This window comes from Aedes aegypti, chromosome 3, assembly GCF_002204515.2.
Source record: "Aedes aegypti strain LVP_AGWG chromosome 3, AaegL5.0 Primary Assembly, whole genome shotgun sequence".
Classification (NCBI taxonomy): Eukaryota; Metazoa; Arthropoda; class Insecta; order Diptera; family Culicidae; genus Aedes; species Aedes aegypti.
In genome coordinates, this window is record NC_035109.1 from 216,719,565 (window position 1) to 216,745,473 (window position 25,909).

The 25,909-nt window shown below is 38.2% G+C and overlaps 1 protein-coding gene across 3 annotated transcripts in view; it reads right to left on the reverse strand.

Moving 5' to 3' along the window:
* Positions 1 to 25,909, reverse strand: part of LOC5568022 (small conductance calcium-activated potassium channel protein) — an 806,025-nt gene that overhangs the window by 6,146 nt on the left and 773,970 nt on the right. For 2 of the 3 annotated variants that reach the window (XM_021853725.1, XM_021853724.1), the window contains 6 exons: positions 18,194 to 18,304; positions 7,533 to 7,660; positions 7,354 to 7,423; positions 7,161 to 7,262; positions 6,924 to 7,096; positions 6,140 to 6,673 (listed from right to left, as the gene is read on the reverse strand). In XM_021853725.1, the coding sequence (XP_021709417.1) occupies positions 6,427 to 6,673; positions 6,924 to 7,096; positions 7,161 to 7,262; positions 7,354 to 7,423; positions 7,533 to 7,660; positions 18,194 to 18,304 (831 nt within the window). In that variant the 3' untranslated portion in view covers positions 6,140 to 6,426. The remainder of the gene's footprint in view (positions 1 to 6,139; positions 6,674 to 6,923; positions 7,097 to 7,160; positions 7,263 to 7,353; positions 7,424 to 7,532; positions 7,661 to 18,193; positions 18,305 to 25,909) is intronic. The other variant, XM_021853723.1, reaches the window with a different exon arrangement.

Below are 25,909 nucleotides of genomic sequence, written 5' to 3' on the forward strand. Positions count from 1 at the left end.
CGGATCATTATCTCGTTGTAGCTAAAATTCGGGCGCAGATATCCAGAGTTACGAGTTCTAGAGCAGACAGAACGCTGCGCATCAATATGCAACGCTTGTCGACTTACGCAGTGGGAGAGGACCTAGCGACCCTAAACGTTCGGGGCAACTGAAGAAGTTTCTCCCAAGACCGACGAAGATCTTCTTCTATGAGCACTTCCACAGTTATTAACAGAGAGCTTTCTTTGACAAAGTTGTCATTTTCGCATTCGTATATCGTGTGGCAGGTACGATGATACTCTATGCCCAGGGAAGTCAAGGAAATTTCCATTACGAAAAGATCCTGGACTGACCGGGATTCGAACCCAGACATCTTCAGCATGGCTTTGTAGCCGCGGACTCTAACCACTCGGCTAAGGAAGGCCCCGATGAAGCCTACAATGGAGCTCTACAATACGCCCGGCAATGGCGTGACGCTACGCTGTAGCCATCAAGGTATCAAGGTATCTTAGATACGCTGAACCAGTTGGGCCACTGTGTCCATTCCGATGAAGAACATCCATCTGAACAGTACATTCATTCGGGTTAATAGATCTTATGGCGGAACTGTATTACTAGCTCCGTTAGAGCTTCCAATCAGCGTAGACAAGACCAAGTAGATCATGACAGGAGTACCTGTGAACTGTACAACCTTCTATCCCGAAAACACAGGATCGACTTCAGCAGCTTATCTAGTTTGTATCGATTTCTAGAGGACGTCCGTAGTCTGGGAGTTCTTCGTTGGATTAGGCTGGTCAACCACGATTAATCACCGGTTTTGGATCGTCGGGGAGCTAGTGTACCACCATACGAGCAGGAGCAGGCCTTGACGGGAGACTAGAGCGAGTAGTAACCGTTCACGACAAAAAGTCGACTCATTGAGTCGTCCAGGTGCTAATGTAACGGAAGCTAAGCATCACCCATAATCACTGAATCCACCTTGGTACTCAATCAGTACTCCACAAAGCTCCATTTTTGGTTCAATTCGAGATAACGTTAGCAGCATTTAAAATACAGGTACTATATAGGAATCCGAAAGAGATTGCATAAGCGACAAAAAATGTTAGAACTGTGTGACATATCAGGTTATGGTACATGAAAAGTACCGTAAAACGGGATAACTTTGATAGTTTTTTCGAAGAAAACTTAAATATTTATGCATGCTGTGACAAAGAATCATAATTTTTATTTTTAAAACAAGTACTAGCATCCTAGCTATCGATTGCAGTAGATAGATTAGCAAAAGATTTATATATTTTTTCATATAATCGAAAGTCGGTTTTCTGTTTTGGGGTAACTTTGATAATGGAGTATAAATCGAACAGAATGGAATGAATTACATAACATTTAAAGGGCATTGCATACCTATAGGCGTTTAACGTTATATGGAAATTTCTGACTTACATTACAAAAATGGTCCCAGTTTGTGAAAATGCTTTTCGCTAAGATATTTGAGACCTTCAAGTTCTATGATAACTAGGCTGCCAAAGATAAATGACCAACTATTCAAAACTACATCAAATAGTGATCGTAGAACAGATTGTTTGTAAGCTTTTCAAAAATGTTCAAATAGTATAAATTTTTAATATTCGTATAAAAAGCCTCAAATGTATTCGATTCAAATGAAAACAGCTCTAACATGAAGTGCCATACTAATATTCTTTAGTTTTGCATTCGTCCCGCACTATCAAAGATACCCCGTTTTACGGTACCTGTACAGGTTCGAGGATCTTCAGCTGTTGCGCTATGTACTATAGAAAAAGTTGCTGCCAAGAGACTAGGTACTGCAGTAGCTGAATTGGAGGCTTGAACCACAAACAGGTGTGTTTAGGACAAAGAAAGTTGTGATAGAGTCAACAAATGTATGCAAAGAAGTGCCGTCTTCGGAGAATTACGTGTCTAATTATCTAGCTACATCATTAGCGACTAGGCCTATTTGATCGCGACAATGCACCGGTAAGTTACCAGCAGTAACGGAACGATTGTGAAATCTGACAGGATGGCATCGGTGTCATTGGATATATAAGGAATATCGGTTTGGAGAGCAACATTTTCGTCGGAGAATTCTTAACCAGAATCGCCCGACGAATAACCCACTTCGAATTGTTGAGTGGAAGATAACTTCCGGTACCGGTATGACCTAGAGCGGCTCAAGCAACCGGATGTCGCAACTGCTTATGCGCAGCACCTCGAGGCTGCTTTACTAGAAGAGGGTGAGCTGGATGAAGCCCCTCTTGATGACTGCTAGAGAACAGTGAAAGCAGCCATCAACAATGCCGCTGAGAGCAACGTCGGGTACGTGGAACTGAGTTGACGGAATGATTGGTTCGACGAGGAATGTAAGCAGACTATGGAGGAGAAGAATGTAACGCGGGCGGTCATGCTGCAGCAAGGGACACGGCAGAGCATGGAACGTTATAGACAGAAACGGCAACAGAAGACCTGTCTCTTTCGGGAGAAAAAACGCCGCCTATAGGAAACGGAGTACGAGGAGATGGAACAACTGTATCGGTCTCTAGAAACACGTAAGTTCGATCAGAAGCTCAACGCATCCTGCAACGGCTTCTTGCCGCGCGCCGAAATGTGCAGGAATAAGGATGGGAGCATTTTTACGGACGAGCGTGAGGTGATCGAAAAGTGGAGGCAGCACTTCGACGAATACCCGAATGGCGCTGAGAGCACAGGCAATGAAGGGCGTGACAGCGGAGCAAATGCCTTCGTCAGTACTGCGGATGATGGAAACCAATCAGCCCCACTTTGTGGGAGGTTAAGGATGCCATTCACCAGCTGAAGAAGAATAAAGCTGCTGGTAAGGATGATTTCGGAGCTGAACTCATAAAGATGGGGCCGGAGAGGCTGGCCATTTGTCTGCACCGGCTGATAGGCTCAATCTGGGAAAAAGAACAGCTATCGGAGGAGTGTCAAGAAGGGGTCATATGTCCCATCTACAAGAAAGGCGACAAGTTAAACTGTAAGAACCTTAGAGCGATCACCATTCTAAATGCGGCCTACAAAGTATTATCCCAGATCATCTTCCGTCGTTTGTCACCTGTAGTAAACGAGTTCATTGGAAGTTATCAAGCCGGCTCCGTTGACGGCCGATCGACAACGGACCAGATCTTTACTCTACGGCAAATCCTCTAAAAATGTCGAAAATACCAGGTCCCAAAGCATCACCTTTTCATCGATTTCAAGGCGACATACGATAGTATCGACCGCGTAGAGCTATGGAAAATCATGGACGAAATCAGCTTTCCCGGGAAGCTCACGAGACTGATAAGAACGACGCAAACTGTGTGAAGGTTTCAGGCAAACACTCCAGTTTGTTTGGATCCCGCCGGGAACTACGTCAAGGTGATGTACTCTCGTGTCTGTTGGTCAATATTGCGCTAGAAGGTGTTATACGGAGAGCCGGGGTACGATTTTCACGAGATCCAATCAATTTATTTGCTTCGCGAATGATATATACATTGTCGGCCGAACATTTGGAAAGGTTTCAGACCTGTACATCCGCCTGAAACACGAGGCAGCAAAAGTTGGACTGGTGGTGAATGCGACCAAAACAAAGTACATGCTAGCTGGTGGGGCCGAGCGCGACAGAACTCGCCTAGATAGAAGTGTTACGAAAGACGGGAATACGTTCGAGGTGGTCGACGAGTCTACCGACAATAATGTTAGCCGTGAAATACGGAGGCGCCTCATCAGTGGAAGTCGGGCCTACAATGGCCTCCACTAGAAGCTGCGGCCAAAAAAGATTTACACCCGCACCAAATGTACCATGTACAAAACGCTCATAAGGTCGGTAGTCCTCTACGGGCATGAAACGTGGACGATGCTCGAGGAGGACTTGCAAGCACTTGGAGTCTTCGAACGTCGGGTGCTTAGGACAATCTTTGGCGGTGTTCAGGAAAACGGTGTGTGGCGGCGAAGGATGAACCACGGGCTCGCCCAACTCTACGGCGAACCCGAGTATCCAAAAGGTGGGCAGAACCGAGGATAGAGAGATGCAGCCACGAATCGAGTATTGTGGCGTGAAATTGTTGATTCAGTTTAGATGTTAACTAAATAAAGGAAATGAAAAAGTGAAAATGAATTCTAGATGATTCCACGTAAGAGTGCTTGCAACGACACAATAACAAAATCGCGGCGATTTTTCGTCGCTGAAAATAGTCGCGTTGGTTTGGGGGGAGAACTAATAGTGCTGTCTTGTCGCTGTCGCTGAAAAAAAAATCGCTTTGACATAGGGGAGCCTTCACTTCTAGCATCAAATGCTGCAACTATAGGGAATCTACTAGGGGCATCTAGGTATTCATCTAGGGTAGCAAACTGTGGAATGTCATGTACAATGAACTCATTACACTAGAACTTTCGTCTGGACTTTATAAACTCTTAGTTTTGATGATGCGTTTTTGAGAAAAGATTCGCAAAGTGCCCAACTAGTACCAGACCATGGCGCGTAACACTCGAAGTGAAGATTAAGTAATCGAAATGCTAAAAATTCTCGAGAAGCTCAATACCAGTAAATAGGAAGTTATGCTCCACCTGGAATCGCGAAACTGATTACGGCAGCCAGTTAGTTAATCGTGGTGAAATACACCATAAAAATAAAACACAATTGGTTCTCGGAGAACTTTCCGATGGGGAGACTACTTAAGTAACCACTTGCCAGATAGTTCACCTTTTTGGATTTACAGGGCTGCTAAACAGCCAATGTAGAGCACATCACTTGTATCATAGCTCTGCATAAGCTGACAGGGTGAGCTAGAGTGCCATTTGGTTACTTTGAGAGATCAACCATTGCGGATCAGTCAAAAAGTACCAAAACCAAAGACAATTTAAAGACCTCCATGTCCCTTGCAGTTGCCCAAAATTGTATGGCTCATAAGGTAATCTAGAATGCCGTGAAAAGTCTACTGGGATCTGTCAAACTTGGGTACCTTTTGCACTACCGAGGGACCAAATGCAGTACTAGAAGTGGTACCCAATCTGAGCCCGAGTGGGACGGACCTGAACAAAACCTGGATTCCAAGGTACCAGTGAACCGGGCAAGGCTCCAATCTGCATCACTACACCGACCTCGGTATCAGCTCATGCAGGGGATTGAGTTATTGGAAGAAGATAGTGCTTAATTAGAGTAGGCTTTGCCCACCGTTGGGGACTGGAGCTCTGCACTGTTTTGAATTTGCATGGGATTTTGACTTTTACTGGCCTTGTTGTTTACAAGTTTCACAAAAAAAAAAGAAAAAGGAAGATTTTTATGCAGAGCCCCCTAGTCGAACACACGGCATAAAAATTAACAAGGCTTATTACTGATGTAAATATTAAGTTTCATCGTCAACATGTGACGTCACTCCTATCGTACCATATACCTTCCGGACCACTAGATCATTTTTTTTCGTAAATTTGCTCGAGGTGGATAGGAATGACGTCATCAAGTAGCTGTTAGTTTCAGAAATATATCACCTTCTTTATATAGTACGCCGTGGCCGAACAGTTTGCGATAAACTGGTTGTAGATCGTCGGGGTATCAGCGAACCGGAAGATCTGCTCCACTCTGAAACGCTAAACTAATCTCGGCACCTAAACCGTGTTGGAAGATAGCAGGAACGAAAAGAGAACTGGGTCCGGGAGAACTTATACCGTTAGAGTATTTTGAGTCGGACAAAATCGAGTTGACCGTGACAAAAGCCGAAAGTCTTTTCTTCCCTACCGGAACGGAGGCTATGCTCCACCTGGAATCGCTAAACGGATCTTCTCAACCTGTCCGCAGAATAGGAGACAACCATCATTAATGCAACTGGCAAACCTGCAAGAAGCTAAAAACGAACCGAGAAGGGCTTAGAAATCTACCGTAGGCTCTGCAAATCTACAAAAATAAACTAGGAGAGAATGAGCAGTACACGAGCACAAGGTGTGCGTGGACCCACCCACTGCGAGTATATAGTAAGAAGCGATACTGTTTAGTAGAATTAATAACCTTCCTCACGATTATGTGACAAAAAGTCGAAAGACATAGGACATTTATATGATACCGCTGCCAATTCATTCAATTGTTGAAATACTCAAAGACCACTTCTGACCATTCCATAAATCGCCATGGAACGACTCGGCATCTGCTTACGCTACGTATACATATTGGATGCACTTTCGGTTTTCGGTCGCCCCAGCCTCACACTAGCCGAACATTTGGATGTGCTCGGAGTTCCCTGCTTGTCAGTTGGCCACACGTCAGTACGTGGTGCGGAGGGGCACCGCTAATAACTAGAAACGTGTCGCCCGTTCCCGCTGTTTGGTGAATTTGCTACTACTATTAGTCGGGGTGGGGGTGTTGGGGTTGGAGTTTTGGTGGTTACTGTTGGAGTTGGAGAATGAAATCAGGGAGATAGAGTTTGAGCTACTGGTTTCGATTCAGCTAGTTCCCCTATAGGTAAGCGTTTGCGTGTCCCCGGTCGTTGAGGACTGGTTGCTGGCCGATTGGTACCCACTTGGGTAGGTGATCGAATTTGACAGTGTCGATGAGGCCGTTGTTGCCGGTGCAGGAGTGAGTGTTTCCGGGACCAGGTGAGGCGTTCTACTGGAGATTGGCGGGAGTATTGGACTTGCGGGCCAGGGATAGGCCGGTGTCGACGACGATGGAACGCTCCTAAAAGAAAAACTGGTTTACGAAATATGATGAGAACTAAACACCGAACATCTACTCGGAAGCAGGCGGGAAGGTGACGTACACGTGTCTTTTGAGTTGGTTCTGTAGTTTTTTTTGGTTTAGTTTGCTATATTAGCGTATTATAAGGGAATACATTTTGTTTGTTTCGATCGGGTTGATTTTGGTATTTTGTTAGATGTGGTCAATATGCGGATGCAGCTTCTACGAGAATAGGAAATTATTGCGGCATGCTTCACGGTACCTGGAATGCGGCAGCATCAATGGCGAGCCGAGGGGAGGAGCCGGAGTTGGCAATCCGGATGATGACCCGGTTACTGCCGCATCAGGATGAAGAAAATTTCTTCTTTGATCTATGCGCTCTTGATGTTGGGTTAGACAACGGGTCAGTACTTCCGGAAGATTTTCGATTTGTGTCTGCAACAGAAAAGCGTGATAATTAACTTGGCGGTTTTCGCTTATCACAGTAACAGAAGCATACTTGAATGGATTGTAGTTTATCCTCTAGACTAGTTATGCGTTCTTCCAATGAGTCTTGTCTTGTGGACATATCCGAAACTATTTCGTAAACCGTATTTTGTGTCTGTGGAAACACGATTGGTTGTTATGCTCATTACAACATCAGTTATATATATTTTTTTATAAATAATTAAGTGTTGAATGATATCACTCACCTTGGCCATATCAGTTATTGTGTTGGCGTTGTCCATTAATTTTCGTTGGTCCATTTTAACCTTTCGTAACCTGGAAAATTTCACTCATTATTTTGTTTGTTAATAGTTGCATATTATGAATATGTATATATCATCAGATCATGGGGTTCAGATTCAAACATGTATGCACTAATACTTACGCGTAGATTGCCAACAGGAACTTCCTTTGATGTGTCCGCACTCGGCCCGGATTGACGCGCTTCACCAGCCGGGTGTGTTTGTATATTAGCCAGGTTTCACGTAGAACGTTTGCTGCTGCATTTTTCAGCTGTGAGAGCAGGGAAAAAGAAATCATGAGCAAATTAAATGTCTATCATTTAACTTGAAATGGTTAAACTCGTTTATTTGTTTACATTTTTATAGGAGTCAAATATATCCACGGTTTTAACGATATTGGATAAAATTGGTTTAAAAAGCTTCAAAACAATACAATATTTGATATATTTAATATAAACGAAGCTCGTTATAACAAAAACCCACCAGGAGAATCGGTGTAGCCACCTGGGGATCTGCTACATCTGAAAAAAGCCCCTTTGGAGACGACCTGTAGTTTCGTAACCATACAAGTAATCTGAATCGTCCATATATGGTTGAATAGGTATTCATGTGCGCTTGAAGAGATTCTCAAATCATGTCCGCATTCATACTCGGTTCTGGAAACCCGGAAAATCTGAAAGGTAAGTTTCTATCGCAATCGTGTATATATATATATATATATATATAATTCACATCGGTACTATTCGGTTGATGGACATTATGGCATAATATTTCTCTGCATTAAGGAAACAATTTCCGGAGCACATTTCCTGAAAAATTCGGTCCAGTATGATCCATGCGGAACCGGTTCCTAGAGTCCCGGATGGTAGCCAATCTGGGAAATTCGATGAAATTACTCGGATTCGTACCCCAAAACTTCATCGTCCAAATCTGAATATTTTTTATTTTTAGATGTTTTTTGCCAAAAGGATGAATGGATGTTTATTCTGCTCCTTTTGGAGTACCGAGATGGCCTACGGGAAACCCGTAGTATGGGGCCACTAAGTTTCAGCACCAAAATTAGGCATGCGACGACCCAAACTAAATGATTTTGAATACCTGTGACCATTGGCGTAGCTAGGATATTTTTGTGGAGAGGAATCTAGGGGGGCTATCATGTTATAGTGCCATGGATATAATATCCGTCGTTATAATCATGGTTTTCACGAATTTCGTAGTTTTCATTGAGTTTTAGTCATTGTACATTTTCGTGATATTCTCAGATTTGAGGTTATTGTGTCTTAAATTACTTTGGCCGTTCAGAAATCTTCATATATCTCAATGTTTAATATTAACTTCATTAGAGGCTTAATAAACTTAAGGTTATGTTCTCAGAGTTTTCACGAATTGCTTTGGAGAATTCATCTGACAGTTCCTCCTGAAATTCTCTTCACAATTTCCATTAATGCATTTATAACACCATCCATGTTTGTCTCCATGAAATCTATCATGTAATATCTCCAAAATTCTGCGCGATTTACGAATTTTGCAGGACAACCATTGAAAAATTAATCTTAAAATTCATTCAACACCGTTTAAGGTAATCTCACAGGATTTTATCCTGAGATTTTTTCTTAGAGATGTGATTTATTTTGTCAGAAACTTCTCCAAATTGTACTTGAAATATCATGCGATATTGCTTTATTATCTTCCTCCAAGACTATCTTGAGCGATTAATCTATAAATTCTCTCACAGATTTATCCATATCTCTAGGAGATGAACCAGCCTATGGTTGAAAATCTCGATAATAAAGATAATAATAATAATAATAATAATCCATATCTCTACAAGACTTTTTAAAAGAACTTTCAGAATTGTGTATTCTTTCAGAAATTAGGCATTATAAAAAAGCCATAGTTCATTCAATGATATTTCGGATATTATTCAGAAATGCCATCCAGCAGTATCTCAAGAGACTACTTTATATATTCTTCAATGGATATCTTCAGAAATCATTCCTTAATCGTTTCCTGATAATTTAATGAACATTTCTTAACCCTGAAAAATAATACACTGAATTGTGAATTCTTCCAGAGATTTTTTTACGAGAAATATGATCAAAGGGGATACTAGATGTGCATTGTGCAAACATGTTTCAACATTTTTAATTTCTAGAGTAGCATCAGTATGATTTTAAATAGATCTCATTACGGTTTTTTTTGGAGAAATATTAATTTAAATTGATTAAACTATATCTGGTGGCCGAATTAAAGTTTTTTTTTGAGGAAATTATAGAACGAAGCCACACCTCTAATTTTTAAGAGCACAAGACTTGAGAACCAAAAAGCGCTCCGCGTTGAAAATTTATCCCATTGGTCACTACCAGCAAGCAAGTAATTTGATTGATTTTCAACGTGAACTGTTGTCAGATTCTCCAGTCTTGTGCACTTGAAAATTCAAAGTTTGGTTTCGTTTTGTAATCACCTTAAATCCCTGTTGCAATGATCAAGGATCTTTAAAAAAATTATGAAAACAGTATTGACAACATATAATGAAGATTCTTCGGGGAAAATTTCAGCTGATATGTCTTGATGGCATAAACAATTACTGGCGTAAAACAAATTCTTGTGAGTTTTTTTAGTAATCACTAGTGGTCCCGAAAAACTTCGTCTTGCCATCAAGTAGGCTGTTGTAAAACGTCATATTTCATTCGTTTTCTCCCGTTTTCCCTAATATTCCGAAGACTTTTCCAAACTTTTTCATTGCGACGTAATAATCGCATCGCTTGTCGAGTGCAACTGTGAAAAACTTATGCCAATCCGTTCTCAAGCTATTTCGTGACATACAAACACCACTAAATTTTTATTTATATAGATTATTAACATTACTGAACTTATTCGTTTTCTGAATCCCGAAAGACGTTGTGCGTTGATTTTTATTAGGGACGTCTTTTGAAAGATTGTGCTACTTTTCCCCGAATGTCGTTTGCCCGAATGTCGGTTCTCCGAACGCCAGTTCTCCGAATGACCCGTTTCCTCAAATGCCATTTCCCCGAATGACCCGTTTCCCCGAAAAGTGTAGCAGTTCAAATATGTGCTTTAATAGTTTTCAGTGGTAGGATAGTGAATTAGAAACAACGATAAGCAATCAAAAGAAGGAGGTATTTAGTCGTTTTCGGCTAGACGCATGTTGCCGGTAAAACTAGTAAGAACCGCCAATCAAATAAAGAAGGGTGCATAAGAACGACCAGTACGTTCACCCCCTGAAATGTATGAAGTTACGACAAATATGAGTGCCAAAAACTTTTCGGGGAAGTTCGGGCTATTCGGGGAAACGGGATATTCGGGGAACTGGCATTCGGGGAACTGGCGTTCGGGGAAACGACATTCGGGGAACCGACATTCGGGGGAAAGTAGCACAACCCTTTTGAAACTATAAACATCAAAACATTTGAAGAAATTGATGTTTCTCTTCTTTTGGAATCCTCGTGATCTTTTTTTGAAAATTTTCTCAGGACATCTATGTAAATTATTCTGGTATTTTTTTTGAGGAAATTTTAGGTAACGGTCTCAGAAGCCTTTAAATTATTTATCAATGAATCTTTTTAAGTATTTAGATGGATTTTCTCAAGAGCAAGCAATAAAGCAATGTTCAAGAAAAACTTTTATTGCATAGTTCCTACTATCTGTAATATGAATCTCTATATAATTCAACAAAACAAAAAATGGTTTTGAATTTTTGATGATTTTTTATAGCTGAATGATAGATTCTTGGGCCTTAAGGACATTGGCAATTATTTCTTATAGGAAAATTCGAAAGGGAAAATTAAAGTATTACCAATTTTTGTGATATACTAATGAATTCTTGCTACAATTTTTGATAATTTTTGGTTTAATAATACCATCTTAAATTAGTTAAAGAAAAACGCTAGTTATTACTTCAGAGTACGTACTGATATGATGTCTGCCATAATTCTTTTGTTGTCTTTAGATTATCCAAGTATTCATCAGAAAGCCCTGTAAAGTTGTATCCCAGAGAGTTAATAAAAAATACCATTTTAATTGAATATTTTTTCCAAGAAGATCTTATGAATTTCTTTTTCAGTTCAGTAGATATTTACAGCTTACTTAGATATTTACAAACATTTACAAACATATCTTGAACAATGAATATAATAATTATTGCTATATTTTGTAAACTTCCGCTAAGATTTCCTAGAGACTTAATTATGCAAATATTACTTAGAAATAAACTCTATTAATTTCAAATAAAATACAATTTTCTATAAAGAAGTAATGATTTGTTTTAATTTTTGTCAAGACTTGTTTAGAAATTTTTAGCAGAATGTCCCAATATTTAATTTCTAGCGTGCAATATTCTTGCAACAATTTTTAATGGAACGTTTAATGGAGTATTTGGAAAAAATCCTGGAGTAGTGTTAAGCAAAACTCTTTCAGATTTTTAGCGAAATCTAGAGAGTAATTTCAGGTTTACCTTCTGCAGAACTTAATTCAAATCATTGAGATAAAATTGAATCCATTGTATACTTTTTGACATAATTAGAGTAGGTATTTTATAGTGGAATTTCTGGAATAGTTATCTGAAAAAAAAATCCTAGAAGATTTCTTCGTTAGAAAGTGTTAACGGAATTATAGGATTTCCATTTATGATACACATTTCGATGATTTATATGAAAGAACTTCTAATGGAATTTGTTGAAAATATTCAAAGGAAAACATAAAGAAATTTGTTGTAAAAAATCCGGTAGAATATTTTGAGGAGTACATAATGGAATTCATAAACATAATCTATCTGTATAAATAAAAATGGAGTGGTGATTGTATGTCACGAAATGGTTTGAGAACGGCTGATCGGATTGACGTAAGTTTTTCACTGTAGCACTCGAAAAGGGATGCGAAGTGATCGTACGAGGGAAAAGTCTCCGGAATAATCGAGAAAACGGGAGAAGAACAGCCTACTTGATGGCAAGACAAAGTTTGTCGGGACCACTAGTATGATTTTTTTTGTTTGTTTGTTTTTATTAACGACACTTTACACCTACGTGGTGCATTCGTGTCGGATTTTAATATAAATTCATTAATTAATTATTCTATCTACCTAATTCAATCAAATTCAAATATCAACTTTCCTATATTTTCTAGACCTAGTAATTCTCCAGCCTGAATCGGGAGACTGATATCCTTCTACTTCTTTTTCAGATTCTTGGTCCGGACTGCGTGTGTACGTTCCTTCATTCTCTTCGCTCGATGGTCTTGTCGACAGCCGCCGTTTCGTGGTGGTTTCCAGTTCGTTGTCTTTTTCGCAATCGTCGTTTTCGTCATCGTCCTCGTCGTGCGGTGATTGTGATTGTTCGTCGTTGTTGTTGGTTTGGTTCGTTTGATCTACAGCAGCCGCAGATGAAACAGCAGCAGAGCTGGACGTTTGCTCATGACGTGGATTTTTGTCACCTCCTTTCTCGTGCCGAATTGTTTTTGGTTTGTCCCCTTTGGAATAGGTGACGAGTGAATGTTGACCGTCGATTGTTATGTGCGATGGCACCGACTTCTCCATCCTCATGCGCACAACTCTCACACCGTTTGGAATCCCTGCAAAATACTTCCTCCATAGTTCGTTGTGGATAGAGATGACTTTGCCAAACTGTTCCATGTAAGCAGAGATGGTGGTGTTAGACATCTGCGGTGGTAAATCATGGATTCTAACAGTCGTAGTGGGACCATCCACGTACATCGGAATGTAGTATAGTATCCCCTGATACTCCAGGTAGTGTCGCAAATGATGCTTTTTTGCCAGGCGTGGGGGTACGCCTGCGTCACGCATTTCGATGTACAGGCAGTTGTCAAGGTTGTGCAGCTGGACGTTCCTTACATCGGCCATGTCGAGCTTAACGACATCCTTGAGGAACTCCTCCACCTGATCCGTTAAAATACGATGCGGCAGAACACTGAAATCCACAACAAGAGTGTTTTTTCGATGCGAAGACATCTTGTGTTTCGTAGCAGTGATCGTGGGGTACTAGTACAGCGAGAGCTATGAAGAGCTCTGTGAAAACACGTCTATCGCGCACGAAAAGCGGCTGTCAACTGACTAGTATGATATAATTCCTGATAGAATGTACGGTGGAGTTCCCTAATGTAATTCTTACTTATTAATTAAGCTACTCGAAACTGTTTACTCGTGGTTTTATAGGAATTTAAAGCAATATATGTCATAAGATTTGTTTTTTTTCTAAATTTAATCAAAAACAGAGCAGAAGGAATTGTTAATATCTTCGACGATATCTAAAGTAGAAATGTAATCGATGTTGCATCGATTTCCATAACAAACTTTCAGTAGATTTTTGCAAAATAAATTTGTTTGTGATTAATGAGATATTCTGGATGAAATGGTCGGTACTCAAACAGATCGGACTAGACCATATTTTAGCGTTCTAAAGATACATTGAAGACTTCATCAATTCTGATATCTCCTATGCTGTTTGATACAAAAGTATCATCAAATAGATAGTTTTCATAGTAATACCATTATTTTGATATTTAGAATGCTTGGGGTACGTTTTTCTGTAACCATTAACACACTTAGTCCAGTCTGTCCCCGATCAAATATGCTTGGAAATTGAGAGAGCAAGTCACACATAATTAGTAATTATTAAGCATAATATTACTGCAATACCTCTTAGTTAAGCTTCATCTACCGAAATCGAATATCTTCTTCACACCTTTTTTTTGATTATCACTATCTTAATTTTTCTATTTTTCAATATCTTGAAAAAAATCTGTGGGAAGGTCCGGCCCTCCTGTTTCAACGCCAATGCTTGTGACTGTCTTAGTTCAATCATCCTTACTAAGGTTAAAGATCAATTTATATGATTCCAGTAATTTTGGGATTGCTGAATCCAATGCAATTGTATAAAATGCTGGTTTTGGCCAATACTCAATCATGATCATGCTTCGAAATCAATTGAGAACGAATTCTACAATGCTTGATTACTCTAAATATCAGAAAGCCGGCTCCAGATGCATATTCTTGCCAAGTATACCGTTTTATGGCACAAATAGATATAAATCGTTGAGTGTTCATTTAATTGCTTCAAAATGATATGGCAACATTCTCAGAAATCTCAAAGTTTGCTAGGAAAAAACATAATATTCTTTATCATTTTCGCTAATTTGCACCTTATGTCGTCATGGTGTTTCTGAATTCGCCACCCTTCATAAGAAATAAACAAGTACACATGCCATCTACAGACATTTTTTGCTGTATATGCAAACATATTCGACATGTTGAAATTATCGTCGGTTCGGTTGGCCTCTTACGGCGGTATGAACTGCTTGAATTGCCACATAATCGACCACAAACCACCAAAACGATTGCCCTGGTATGCCACCTCTGCCGATCTTGTGGGTAGCTATCAGAAGCGGATTGTTTCCTGCGGAAATATGTGAAGGCACAAAAGCGAGAAAATGCCGATCTCAACCGGAAATCATTCACACGTTTCGTATTCCATTCGCTTCGATGAGAGATGAATCGAGCTTGGGATGATTGGAGCAGAGCACATCAAGTATAGTTGAAACGTGCTATATCTGGCTAGAGGCTATAGAGATGATTTTTGGAACATATCGACCAATTCATATTCCTGCACATGTCAACATTTAGAAGGTTAAAAATTTGGTGAGTTCAAATTAGTTGTTCCGAATTTAGGACATCTTGAACCTCATTAGGGGAATCAAGTTTCCTTCCAAATTGCAAAGAAAGGAGACTTGACGTTTTACCGGAAACTCAAATTTCTTGAAGAGAAGAAGCACACATTTTTTACTTATGACGACAAAACTGAAAATTTTGTTCAAAGGTGTCTTGGAAAATCTCTCAAGTGACTATAAGTCACCTGAAGAGATCAAAAATTGAATTAATGATTTATTTGGATTTTCCCCTGCCAAGCTATCATTATGAAAAAGAGAACCCAATCTGGCAATGTTCGGAAATAGCTTTCTCAAGAATATTATTTAGTTCACTTTAATAAAAGTGATCTAAATAATATTAAAGCTTTAGAATAGGCAAGACTTATGTTCGATGTCCGTGTGTCTTGGGAACATTTCTAGAAACTTGGAGGAAATTTCAAGAACCCCACTCAGTGCCGTCGGTGCCAAAAATGGGGTCATGGAACATAACATTGCCGCATGGATGCTAAATGCATGATTTGCAGAGGTTCTTCTCACGCTAAGAACGTCTGTCCTGTGAAGGATGATATCACTAAGTTTGAATGCGCAAATTGTGGGGGCAATCATAAGTCCAATTTTTGGGCTTGCCCTTCGCGTAGGAGAGTCGTCGAGGCTCGTGCCAAGCAGATGCATAGTAATGTCCGTTACGATAACGGTCGTTTCCGGAATTTGCCTGGTAGAGTATCGAACAATGATCATTTTTCAGTTAACGATCGCTTGATCAGGAATTATCCCCATCAGGAAGATTATAATCATGCTCATTCACAAACTAATTTTAATCCGTCGGGTAGCCATTCGAATCTTTCAATTTCGAATGCATCTGCCCAAGGAAAATGCTTTGCTGATATCGTAGCAGGTAATTTGAACTCCTCACCTTTACATACTATGAGTACCCATTCTAATTGTTTCAAATCAAATGGAAAAAACTCTGCCGCCACAGGTGACTTCTATTCCGCCTCTTCGTCTACCGAAAATTCTAACGGAAAATCATTAGATAATGTATCCATTTCTAACTGAACAATTGAATTAAATGAATGATGCAATGTTCAAAGCCACTACTACGACTGTAGCAGTCCAAGTAGGTGTAAAATTTACTAATCAAATTGTTATTGTATTACGTTTTTGTAATGGATCCAATAAATAATAATTTAAATATTTTAAATTGGAATGCTCGTTCTTTGAATGGTAAAGAGGACGAGCTGTTTAATTTTCTTACAGCTAATAACGTGCACATAGCAGTTATTACTAAAACTTATTAAAAACCTTGATCCAAAGATTCTTACTTTTTGTTTATCGTAATGATCGACTTGATGGGACTTGTGGGGGAGTTGCAATCATCATTCATAGGCGTATAAAACATCAACTGTTCTCGTCATTTGATACTAAAGTTTTTGAAACTTTAGGTGTTTCAGTTGAAACACAGCTTGGTAAATATACTTTCATAGCTGCCTATTTGCCTTTTCAATGCTCTGGACAGCAAGTTAATTTGCTCCAAACTGGCTTGCGAAAATTGACTCGCAATAAGTCAAAATTTTTGGTCATTGGTGACTTTAATGCCAAACATCGGTCATGGAATAATTCTCAAACTAATTCCAACGGCAGAATTTTATTTGATGAGTGCTCTTCAGGATATTTCTCAATTCAATACCCTGATAGCCCCACACATTTTTCCTCTTCTAGAAATCCATCTACGATAGACTTGGTCTTAACGACTCTAGTCATCTTTGTAGCCAACTGAATACTCATGCTGATTTTGATTCTGATCATGTCCCTGTTACATTTTAAATATCCCATGAAGCGATTCTCAATCCTATCAGCTCCACTTTCAATTATTTTCGAGCCAACTGGAATGAAACATATATCAATAGTAATGTTAATATTACTCTACAAAGAGAGCTTGGTATAAACAATGCTCTTGAAACTTTAACAAACTCCCTTGTTGAAGCCTTGAGCATTGCAATTCCAAAAAATTGAATCCGTGATTATAGACGATGATCTTAAACTCTTGATCCGTCTTAAAAACGTGAGGAGAAAGCAATTTCGCACTCGCGATCCTGCTATGAAAATTATTTGACAGGATTTGCAGAAAGAAATCAAGAAACGTTTTGCACAATACAAAAATTTTGAAAATAAGCTTTCTCAATTGGACCCTGGCTCTAAGCCCTTTTGGAAATTATCTAAAATCTTGAAAAAACCTCAGAAGCCAATACCGGCTTTGAAAGAGGAAAACAAATTATTACTAACTTATTGCGAAAAAGCTCAAAAACTTGCTATGCAGTTTGAAAGTGCGCACAATTTGAATTTAGGACTTACTAGTCCAATTGAAAATCAAGTTACTCAGGACTTCGAAAATATTCTCAATGAAGAACGTTTTCGAAAATTCCTGGGAGACTGATTTTCAAGAAGTGAAAACTATTATTAAAAAAATAAAAAATATGAACGCTCCTGACGATGATGGAATTTTCTACATCCTCATCAAAAAACTTCCAGAAAGTAGCTTATCATTTTTAGTTGACGTATTTAACAAATGTTTTCAATTAGCATATTTTCCTGACAAATGTAAAAATGCTAAGGTTGTACCAATTTTAAAACCTGACAAAAATCTTGCAGAAGCTTCTAGCTGTCGTCCAATCAGTTTGCTTTCCAGTAAACTTTTTGAAAAGGTCATTTTGAACTTACCTTAACCTGAGTTACCTTAGGGATGTCAAAAATCGTTGTTTGCGAATGACACAGGCCTTTACTTTTTGTTATGGCTTATTATTTAACTCTAATTTTTTTTAGGAAAATTGAGATAATGTTCTCTTTCAATAGAACTACGCTTCTTGTTTGAAATATGATGTTCCATATTCCGTATATTTATATGTACAAGATTCTGCAATACTACATTGCAGTGCCCTAACTCATAGCACTGATGTGAGCTAGCGATGTGCTATGATTCAACATTCCCTTCGCTTGTAGTACAAGTGTTCCCCAAAATCACTATTATCACACTGATGCTGGTCGAAATCCCGACAAGGGAGAAAGACCGAAAATATTCAATTTGGTTGATCCACCACTATACTGGATGCTGATGGCTGTTGGCACTTACCCTCTTCGTCAGCTGAGTATCCATCATGAAGTTGTGTACATGCTTTTCCGCTCGTGTTAACTCTAGCTTTCGCGATACGACTGCCACCAGAAGTGCCGTACAGCCGGCTCCCTGTATTTCCGGTTTTTGGGTTGGAGGAGACGACGCCAAAGGACGACGGCGGCGGACGCAACAGACCATGATGTCGGATGTTGGTTACAACCCCAGAAAAAGTGGGTTGGAGGATGTGCCGGGTGGTTGTCAGCATAGCCACAGTTGATGACCACAGTGCCATGGTTCGGCGAGGGCAGTTGTTGCGTTTTTAGGGTGTGAGAAAAAAAGAAAAAACGACAGTAGATTGCATGAATAACAAATATGTAGAACTTGAATTTGAATTCTTGTTTTATGTTTATGTTTTAATACTACGGTATAATAGGTTTGTGTGTTCTTGTATATTGCATGGATGTTAAACTATGCATTCACAAATGCTAGTCTAGAGCTGTGAGTGTTACTGTGTTATATTTTTATGCTGTGCATTCACTACGGAGTGTACACTTGGGTTTTAAATTAGAAACAGTGCTTTCTGTTTCTGGTGTCAGTGGTTTTATTGTTGCTGAATACTGAAAGCAGTTGGTTATTTCGGGTATGAAATAACTTATTAGAGCTTCTTTCCCATGTCATTTTTTACGGCGACCTGTGTTAAATTAATCTCGCTAATCATGTTTTGTATACAAGGATCAGTGTATATAGAACATATGATACATGAAAGCTCCGCTACAGTCAATCAGACTTAAAAGTTGTATTCGATTGTTACGTATGCAATGTCTGTGGCTCAGCGGTGGTATTTTGATCATGTAAAGGGTGAGTCGATAATTATTGCGACGTTTTCTAATCTGCGTTTTTTTTTTGTACTCGTCCGAAATTAACCAAATTTTGGTTAGCTTTTACTTTGTTTATATCGCTCATTTGTGTAGTTGAATATTTGAAAAGAGCGTTCAAATTGTCTTAAAACTGATGATATATCACTAAATTGCTAAACATGTTGCTAAACCTTTTTTTACTTGTATCAATAGTTGCGGTAAAGTGCTCCTATAGTGGAGGATTCCATAAGAAAACAACGGATACCACAACTATAAGAACACAAATCAAAAATATACCGCAACTAAAGGAACAGTGTACTAATAGTGGAGGTACTATTTTTCACTTACATGCCGTGGGTTACTGCGATGATATCATTTTTCTCATTAAGTCAATGGTCGTTTCTTCCCGTTACATCATTAACATGTACATATATTGCGCTTCTTGAATTTAGGCGGTAAAATGAAGTTCCTCCACTATTGGTACATCTACCCTACCTCATGTTATTATAAACTGTTATGTATTGTGAGTTTGTGATACTTTGATAAGCCAATTTTCATTCTCTACTGTGAAAGACATTCGTGCAAATCAAATTAGCTTCAAAAATTTTCATAATCGCGAGTGAATAACAAGAGTACCGTTTTGTCTCATATTCCGAACAGACTCATATTCCGAACACTCGGTTTTTGTATGGCGACTTGGTTGAAATGTTTCGCTGAAATATGTCATAAATTTACTACGAAATGGCTGTCAATTGCAATTCAATTTTAACGACTTCAAATCTATTTTATAGCTCTGAAGTAGTGATGATTCTCTAGTTCAAGACCAGTACGACTAGCTCAGATAAATTAATTTGCGAAATTATTCATTTGAACACGATTTATTCGTGCTGTTCGGAATTTGAGTCAAGGTGTTCGGAATATGAGACAGAATGAACACAGTGTTCGGCATTTGAATCAAAATGTTGTTCCATACTTTAACGTAAAAACAATAGTGAACAAGTTTAAAAAAATATTTTTTTCGGTGCACGCAACAGCTAAGGGTTAGACTTTGTGAAGAAATTTAAATTTTCACAAGTATCAACTACTTTATGCCTATCAGATGCATTTTAAGTCACTGCTGACCTTAAGTGTTCGGAATATGAGTCAAAACGTACGTATTTACAGGAATACTTTTGTGATGGCTTATTTACAAATCGGGAGAATGTGGGCTGATTCAGGGATTCAGAGATTCGATTTTCTAAACCAAAAGAATAATAACTGTTCATGATTTTTGTGGTTCCGGGTCATTTTGCCGAATGCCATTTGGCCGAAAGGGTCATTTGGCCGAATGCCGTTTATGTAATGAATTTCAAAGAACAGTTTATTTTTATAGAAGGATTAATCATCATTGATATACAGCTCTTTAGTGTTAGTTCAAGGAACATTCAATGCTGAAAGAAGAACATCCTAAATGTAAGCAATTATTCACATCTCTGCTAGCGGTAATAGCTGCCAGCATAGATTTTCACATTGCGTTTGTTGCCAGATTTTGACAGTTGATGAAACGGTTTATGATTTATTCGTCTTTCAGTAGCATCGATTTGCTTAAATTATTCTGATAGTACTTAGTAAATTGATTAGTTTATAGCAGCCACAAGTTTTGCTTCATCTTTACACAACGAAGAAACAGTGAAATTCTTCAACGTAAGTGTGCATCGAGTTGTTCGGTTTAATTTTTAATACAACTATCTATGTACGTCAGTGTGGAACAAAATTTAGATTCTCGCTCCATTCCACTTTTTGGGTCCCATAACAACTGTGCAAAAATTCAGCTCAATCAGAGAAACTATATTTTAGCGCCAGCCGTTCAAAGTTTGTGAGGGATTTTCCATAGGAAAACTTACTTTTGCAAAAAAAAAAAAATCGCTGGAGGACGCTTATTGACCTCTTTAAAAATTCTGAACACATAGGGAAAGTGTACCAGTTATGGACATAGTGGTTCCCTATTTCGCCATACGGGATTGCTGGAATGTCTTTACATTTTGAAAAGTTTTTTGTGTTGTATTAGTTAGATTTAAGATGTATCTTGATGTTCAAACGTTCAAAAATATTTCAAATGTAAAAGTTATCGAAATTTCGCGTATGGCCAAATAGGGAACCACTATGGCCATAACTGGTTCACTTTCCCTATATCGATAGGTATTTTGACCATGCAGAATATTGCCGAAGACAGCTGGCGCTAAAATATAGTTTCACCAATCGAAGTGAAATTTTGCTCAGTTGTTATGGGACCTAAATGCAATCCAAAAAGTGGACTGGAGCGAGAATCTAATTTTTTCATATAATCGTATCCCTGGCGAATGTACGTATTACAACTTATGATTTATAAGCCTTAATTCCGATAACTATGAAAAATATTCAATTATGAAAGAACAGCCTATGCTCAAAAGACGGAAAAATCCTTTATAGAAATTTAAGCAAGTGTAATGCTAATAATTAATAGGGGTATTCACTTAAACCCGCGCAAAGTTGTATTCTACGTAACGTTTGCAATGAAATATTTCACATGAAATGTTCAACTTCAATTTTTTCAAATGTCAAATGAGCGATTTGTTATCTAGTTGTCTGCTTCAAACTTCATTGATTTATTCCATTTGTTTACGTATTTTAGGTGGCCATTTCAATGAAGAGCATATCGTTGAACCTATTCTAGATTACCGAGGGAGATCACTTACATAATCTTAGGCAAATGGTTGGTACATCAGAGTTGTATCGCAACCGTTCACCAACATGGATTGTTTTGAGACAGTTTCATACAATTTCGTTTTCTTCGGGGCGTCTTCTGCAAGTTCCAGACCATCGGTATTATTCATGTAATACCTAATTAGCAAAAAAAAACCTAGTACTGTGTCAATACATTTTGTATTGGTTAAAAATGTTATTTAGCGGATTGCATGATTAGAATGTGAAACACAACGGTCAGTGAACTGTTTGTCGTCGTTTATCTGTTGGGTTTCATCCAATTTGAAATTTATTCACCTATTCCGGCCATAACACTCAAACGCATACAAATCATCATAAGACATCAACTTCTCTTTATGCGGTTATACTAAACCTATGAACAAATGGTAATACCCTGGGAGGGAGGCACAGATACTACACATAATATATGACACAAAGTTTTTTATAACTGCTAGAAAACCCCAGCTTGCCAACGACTATCAAGGCAGACTTGATGAAAATCGCTAGTTTTCTTTTGTTGTGTAACTTCGATCTTTCTGGACAAACATGGAAAAAGGGCCAAAGTTTTCTATGCATTTTATTTTCGTTTTTATTGGAAAAAGTTCGTGACATTGCTTTCGAATAAGCATGAATAGAATCTCAATCGAATTTTTGTCAAATTTAATGAAATGCAAAAATATGATTTGATCAATTACGCGCTTTTTGCATGTTTGTCCATTGTTTAAGATGCGGGCTCACAGTGACAGTTCGTGACAGCGGAATCTCGGCTCAGCTTGACGTTCATAAATTTCGTATCGGTTCCTCCCTCCCAGGTAATACCCAATAAAAACTGCGAATTTGCTTGTTCATAAAAATGTTTCAATATGTCCAATGTTTTTGCTATTCCCTCATTTTCCTCAATCTTCACCATTTTACCGTTTTCTGCTTCGCAACCAGATCTCATAATGTTTGTTGATTACCATTTTTCTAATATCCAAAGCATTCTTAGATCAATAAAGTGCTCAATGACATCATTCTGAAACGTTTCATTGACAATTTACGCAAGGTCATGAAACATTTAGGATAATCAGTTTAGCATGATTTACGCAACACTTTACGCTATTAAGTGAATCGCCCTAATATATCAGTATAACTATAAATAACTGCCGATGAAGGTAAAATTCCCAATTAAAATATTAGCTAAATTATTGCCAATAGTAATTAAACCAGTACAAGTTGAAAGAATAGCCTATGTTTAAAAGAAGGAAAAATTTCTTATCAAATTATCAAAAACATATCAAACCCTTGTACACCGTTGGTAGTCCAACGACGAAGCTATTTGTCCCAGCTCTTGACGCGAGTTCACAACTTCGTCCTGAAGAAGCGAATAGTTTCAATTATTCTCATGGAGCATTTGTAAAGCAAAAAACATGACGTCCCGCCACATCATAAAGATCTACAAATTAACTAGCAGGCCACACTTATGAATCCTACACATCAGTGCTGACATTTTTTTTGTTCGTAATTCGGCCAAACACCATAAGAATTACATCTTATATCAGCATAAATTTATGAAAATAAGCAAAGAAAAGTTAGCAATTTTTTAAAAAGGTGTGCAAATTTTCTCTGCTATGTGTTAGATATCTGAAAAATATCATATTAAACATATCATCACTACATAATTTTGAAATGATCCTGATCATCACCCAGACAGCAGTCGCATAAGAATGTACGTAAAGAATCGTTTACTTATATAAATTACATCACACCCGCACAGCATGGTGAATGAAAACGTTTGATTGATGAATTTTCTTGTATGAAACGCTGTTGTCTGAGTTGATGCATTATATTTTGTCCCGTACAAAGTTAGTATTTAATCCGTAACAGCTGTCGAATCAGCTTTATTATCATAAATTAAGTCACATAAAATTGCAGACTAGTTCACAATAAAATATATACACTCGCTTTGTATGGCAATTTCATAATATAAAATATTAACATATATTGCCTACACTTTTGTAAGTTTGTGATTCTTTTTAGTACACTGGCATTAAAATAGGTACCGTAATCCGGGGTAACATTGATCAGCGGGGTATCATTGATCGGAATGACTTATCTTGTAAAAATATTAAATAAACATTTATTGATGGAACATTTACAAATCATGAATTTTGCCTCTCTAGCTTATATTCATGAGCTTATAAAAAATAAGGCTTTAACGAAAATTGCGTTTAGTTCATGCGCATATTTGTCAACTTTTAGAAACAATGATTTCTATCATTATGGCCGACACTGCCGAAAATTCATGATTCACATGAGTTCTGCCAACGATGTGATCAAGGCAAATGCGATTGATACTAAATATGGCATCGCTTTGACTTCTAAAACTATAGCTACTGCGATAGAGCAGTTTTTCCTTGGGGGAGGGAGGCGTATCATACCTGTGTACCCTACTTGCGTAATAAAATACTCTTAATCTAAAAAATCTGCTCATTTAAATTTCTTTGAAATTTAAAATGTATTTTTCCCAGTTTTTGAAGCAACAAATATTTTTTTGATATCATGAGAACCACTGCTCCAAAAAATATGATCATTTTTTAGAAAGCCTATTATTTTTGATGCTCTTGAAGTACAAGTACTTTTTGAAAATGAAAAAAATTGAATGGTTAATTATTCAACCAATCTCCAATATTGCTTTAACAACCTTTAAACATAGACCATACTAAATATTGTTTGTTGGTGGTCAGGTCAGGATCATGAAATATTCGCAAATCAAAAATTTCATGCACACTACCGCCACCTAGTGGAATAAAATGAATCAACTGGCTCAAACAATGATAACCTTTTTGATAACTTTTTGGGTGGTCAAGCTACTGAGTTATCTGCAAAACAAAAGTTTCATTCTCACTAGCGCCCCCTTGAAGGCAAAATCTAGAATCTCTTGCCGCAATATGTATTTAATATTGTTAGCTGTTGAGCTACTGAGCTACTTCGCAGATCAGGATACCGTTAAAGGATATTCGTTAAACAAAAGTTGCATGCTCACTAGCACAGCCTGGTGGCAAAATCTCGAATCACTTGACACTAATAATGTTAGCTCTTGAGCTACTTTGCAAAAGACTCCATCTTTTTGAGTGGTCAGCCTGCTGAGGTGTTCGCAAAACAAAAGTTTCACGCTCGCTAGTGCCGCATGATGGCAAAATTTTGAATTTCTTGACACAAATATTACTTAGTGCAAGTTAGGAAAAGCGCTCCTACCGGCCATGTTCTCAACTAAAAGCATGATCCTGGACTCCTAAAGGTAGATCGTACTGAGAACTGAAGCTTCGCCGAAAACAATACTATACTATGCCTTAACGCATACGAGATATTCATCGAAACCTCCAAACTGACGAAATCCCATAAACTCTGGGTTTCCTATAACGCGGATTTCTTTAACGCAACCAACCCTGTGTCTAATAGGAGACCTCACTGTATACACGTAAATGATAAATTCTCCATTTAGCATCCACTTACTCAAATGAAAGCGCTGAATTTCCTCCCATTATTTCAGTCATTACTGTTATGGCTTGTGGCATATTTTATGTGCCTTTAATCTTTTTACGATGACATAATAACAAGTTAATGGATTCCAAATGGATTTGTTTGCGACGACACTTGTTGCAGCTTCCATCCAGAATGCACATTTTATGATGTATTGTGCAATTGATGAATTGAATAAGCTAGTATTTAACTTTGTACATCTCTTAGAAATGTATACTTTAAGATGGCAGGATCTGTCATTGATTTCGGAATTTTCAAATGCATTTTTTTCGTTCAAAATCAGGAAAACTTACTGGAAAACGTGTTCACTGTATTTTATTCTCCAATCTAAACACTGTGAAAACGTTTTCATCGAATAATTTTCCGTTTTGAACTTCCCAGCTGCTTTTGAAATTTCGATGATTACGATGACGGAGCGTTGAACGTTGATATCTACACGTGTTGCGTTTGTCTGTTTTCCGACTACACATGAAGAAAATAAATATTTATCGTTTCCATTATCCTGTCTTTAACCTTTTCTCCAATGAAAAGACAGCGGATAGAATCCTGATAACCACGTTTCATTACTTCCATGGAATCTGAGGTCCATTTATTAGTAAGATATATTACGCATACGTATTGGAAGCTGCTACGA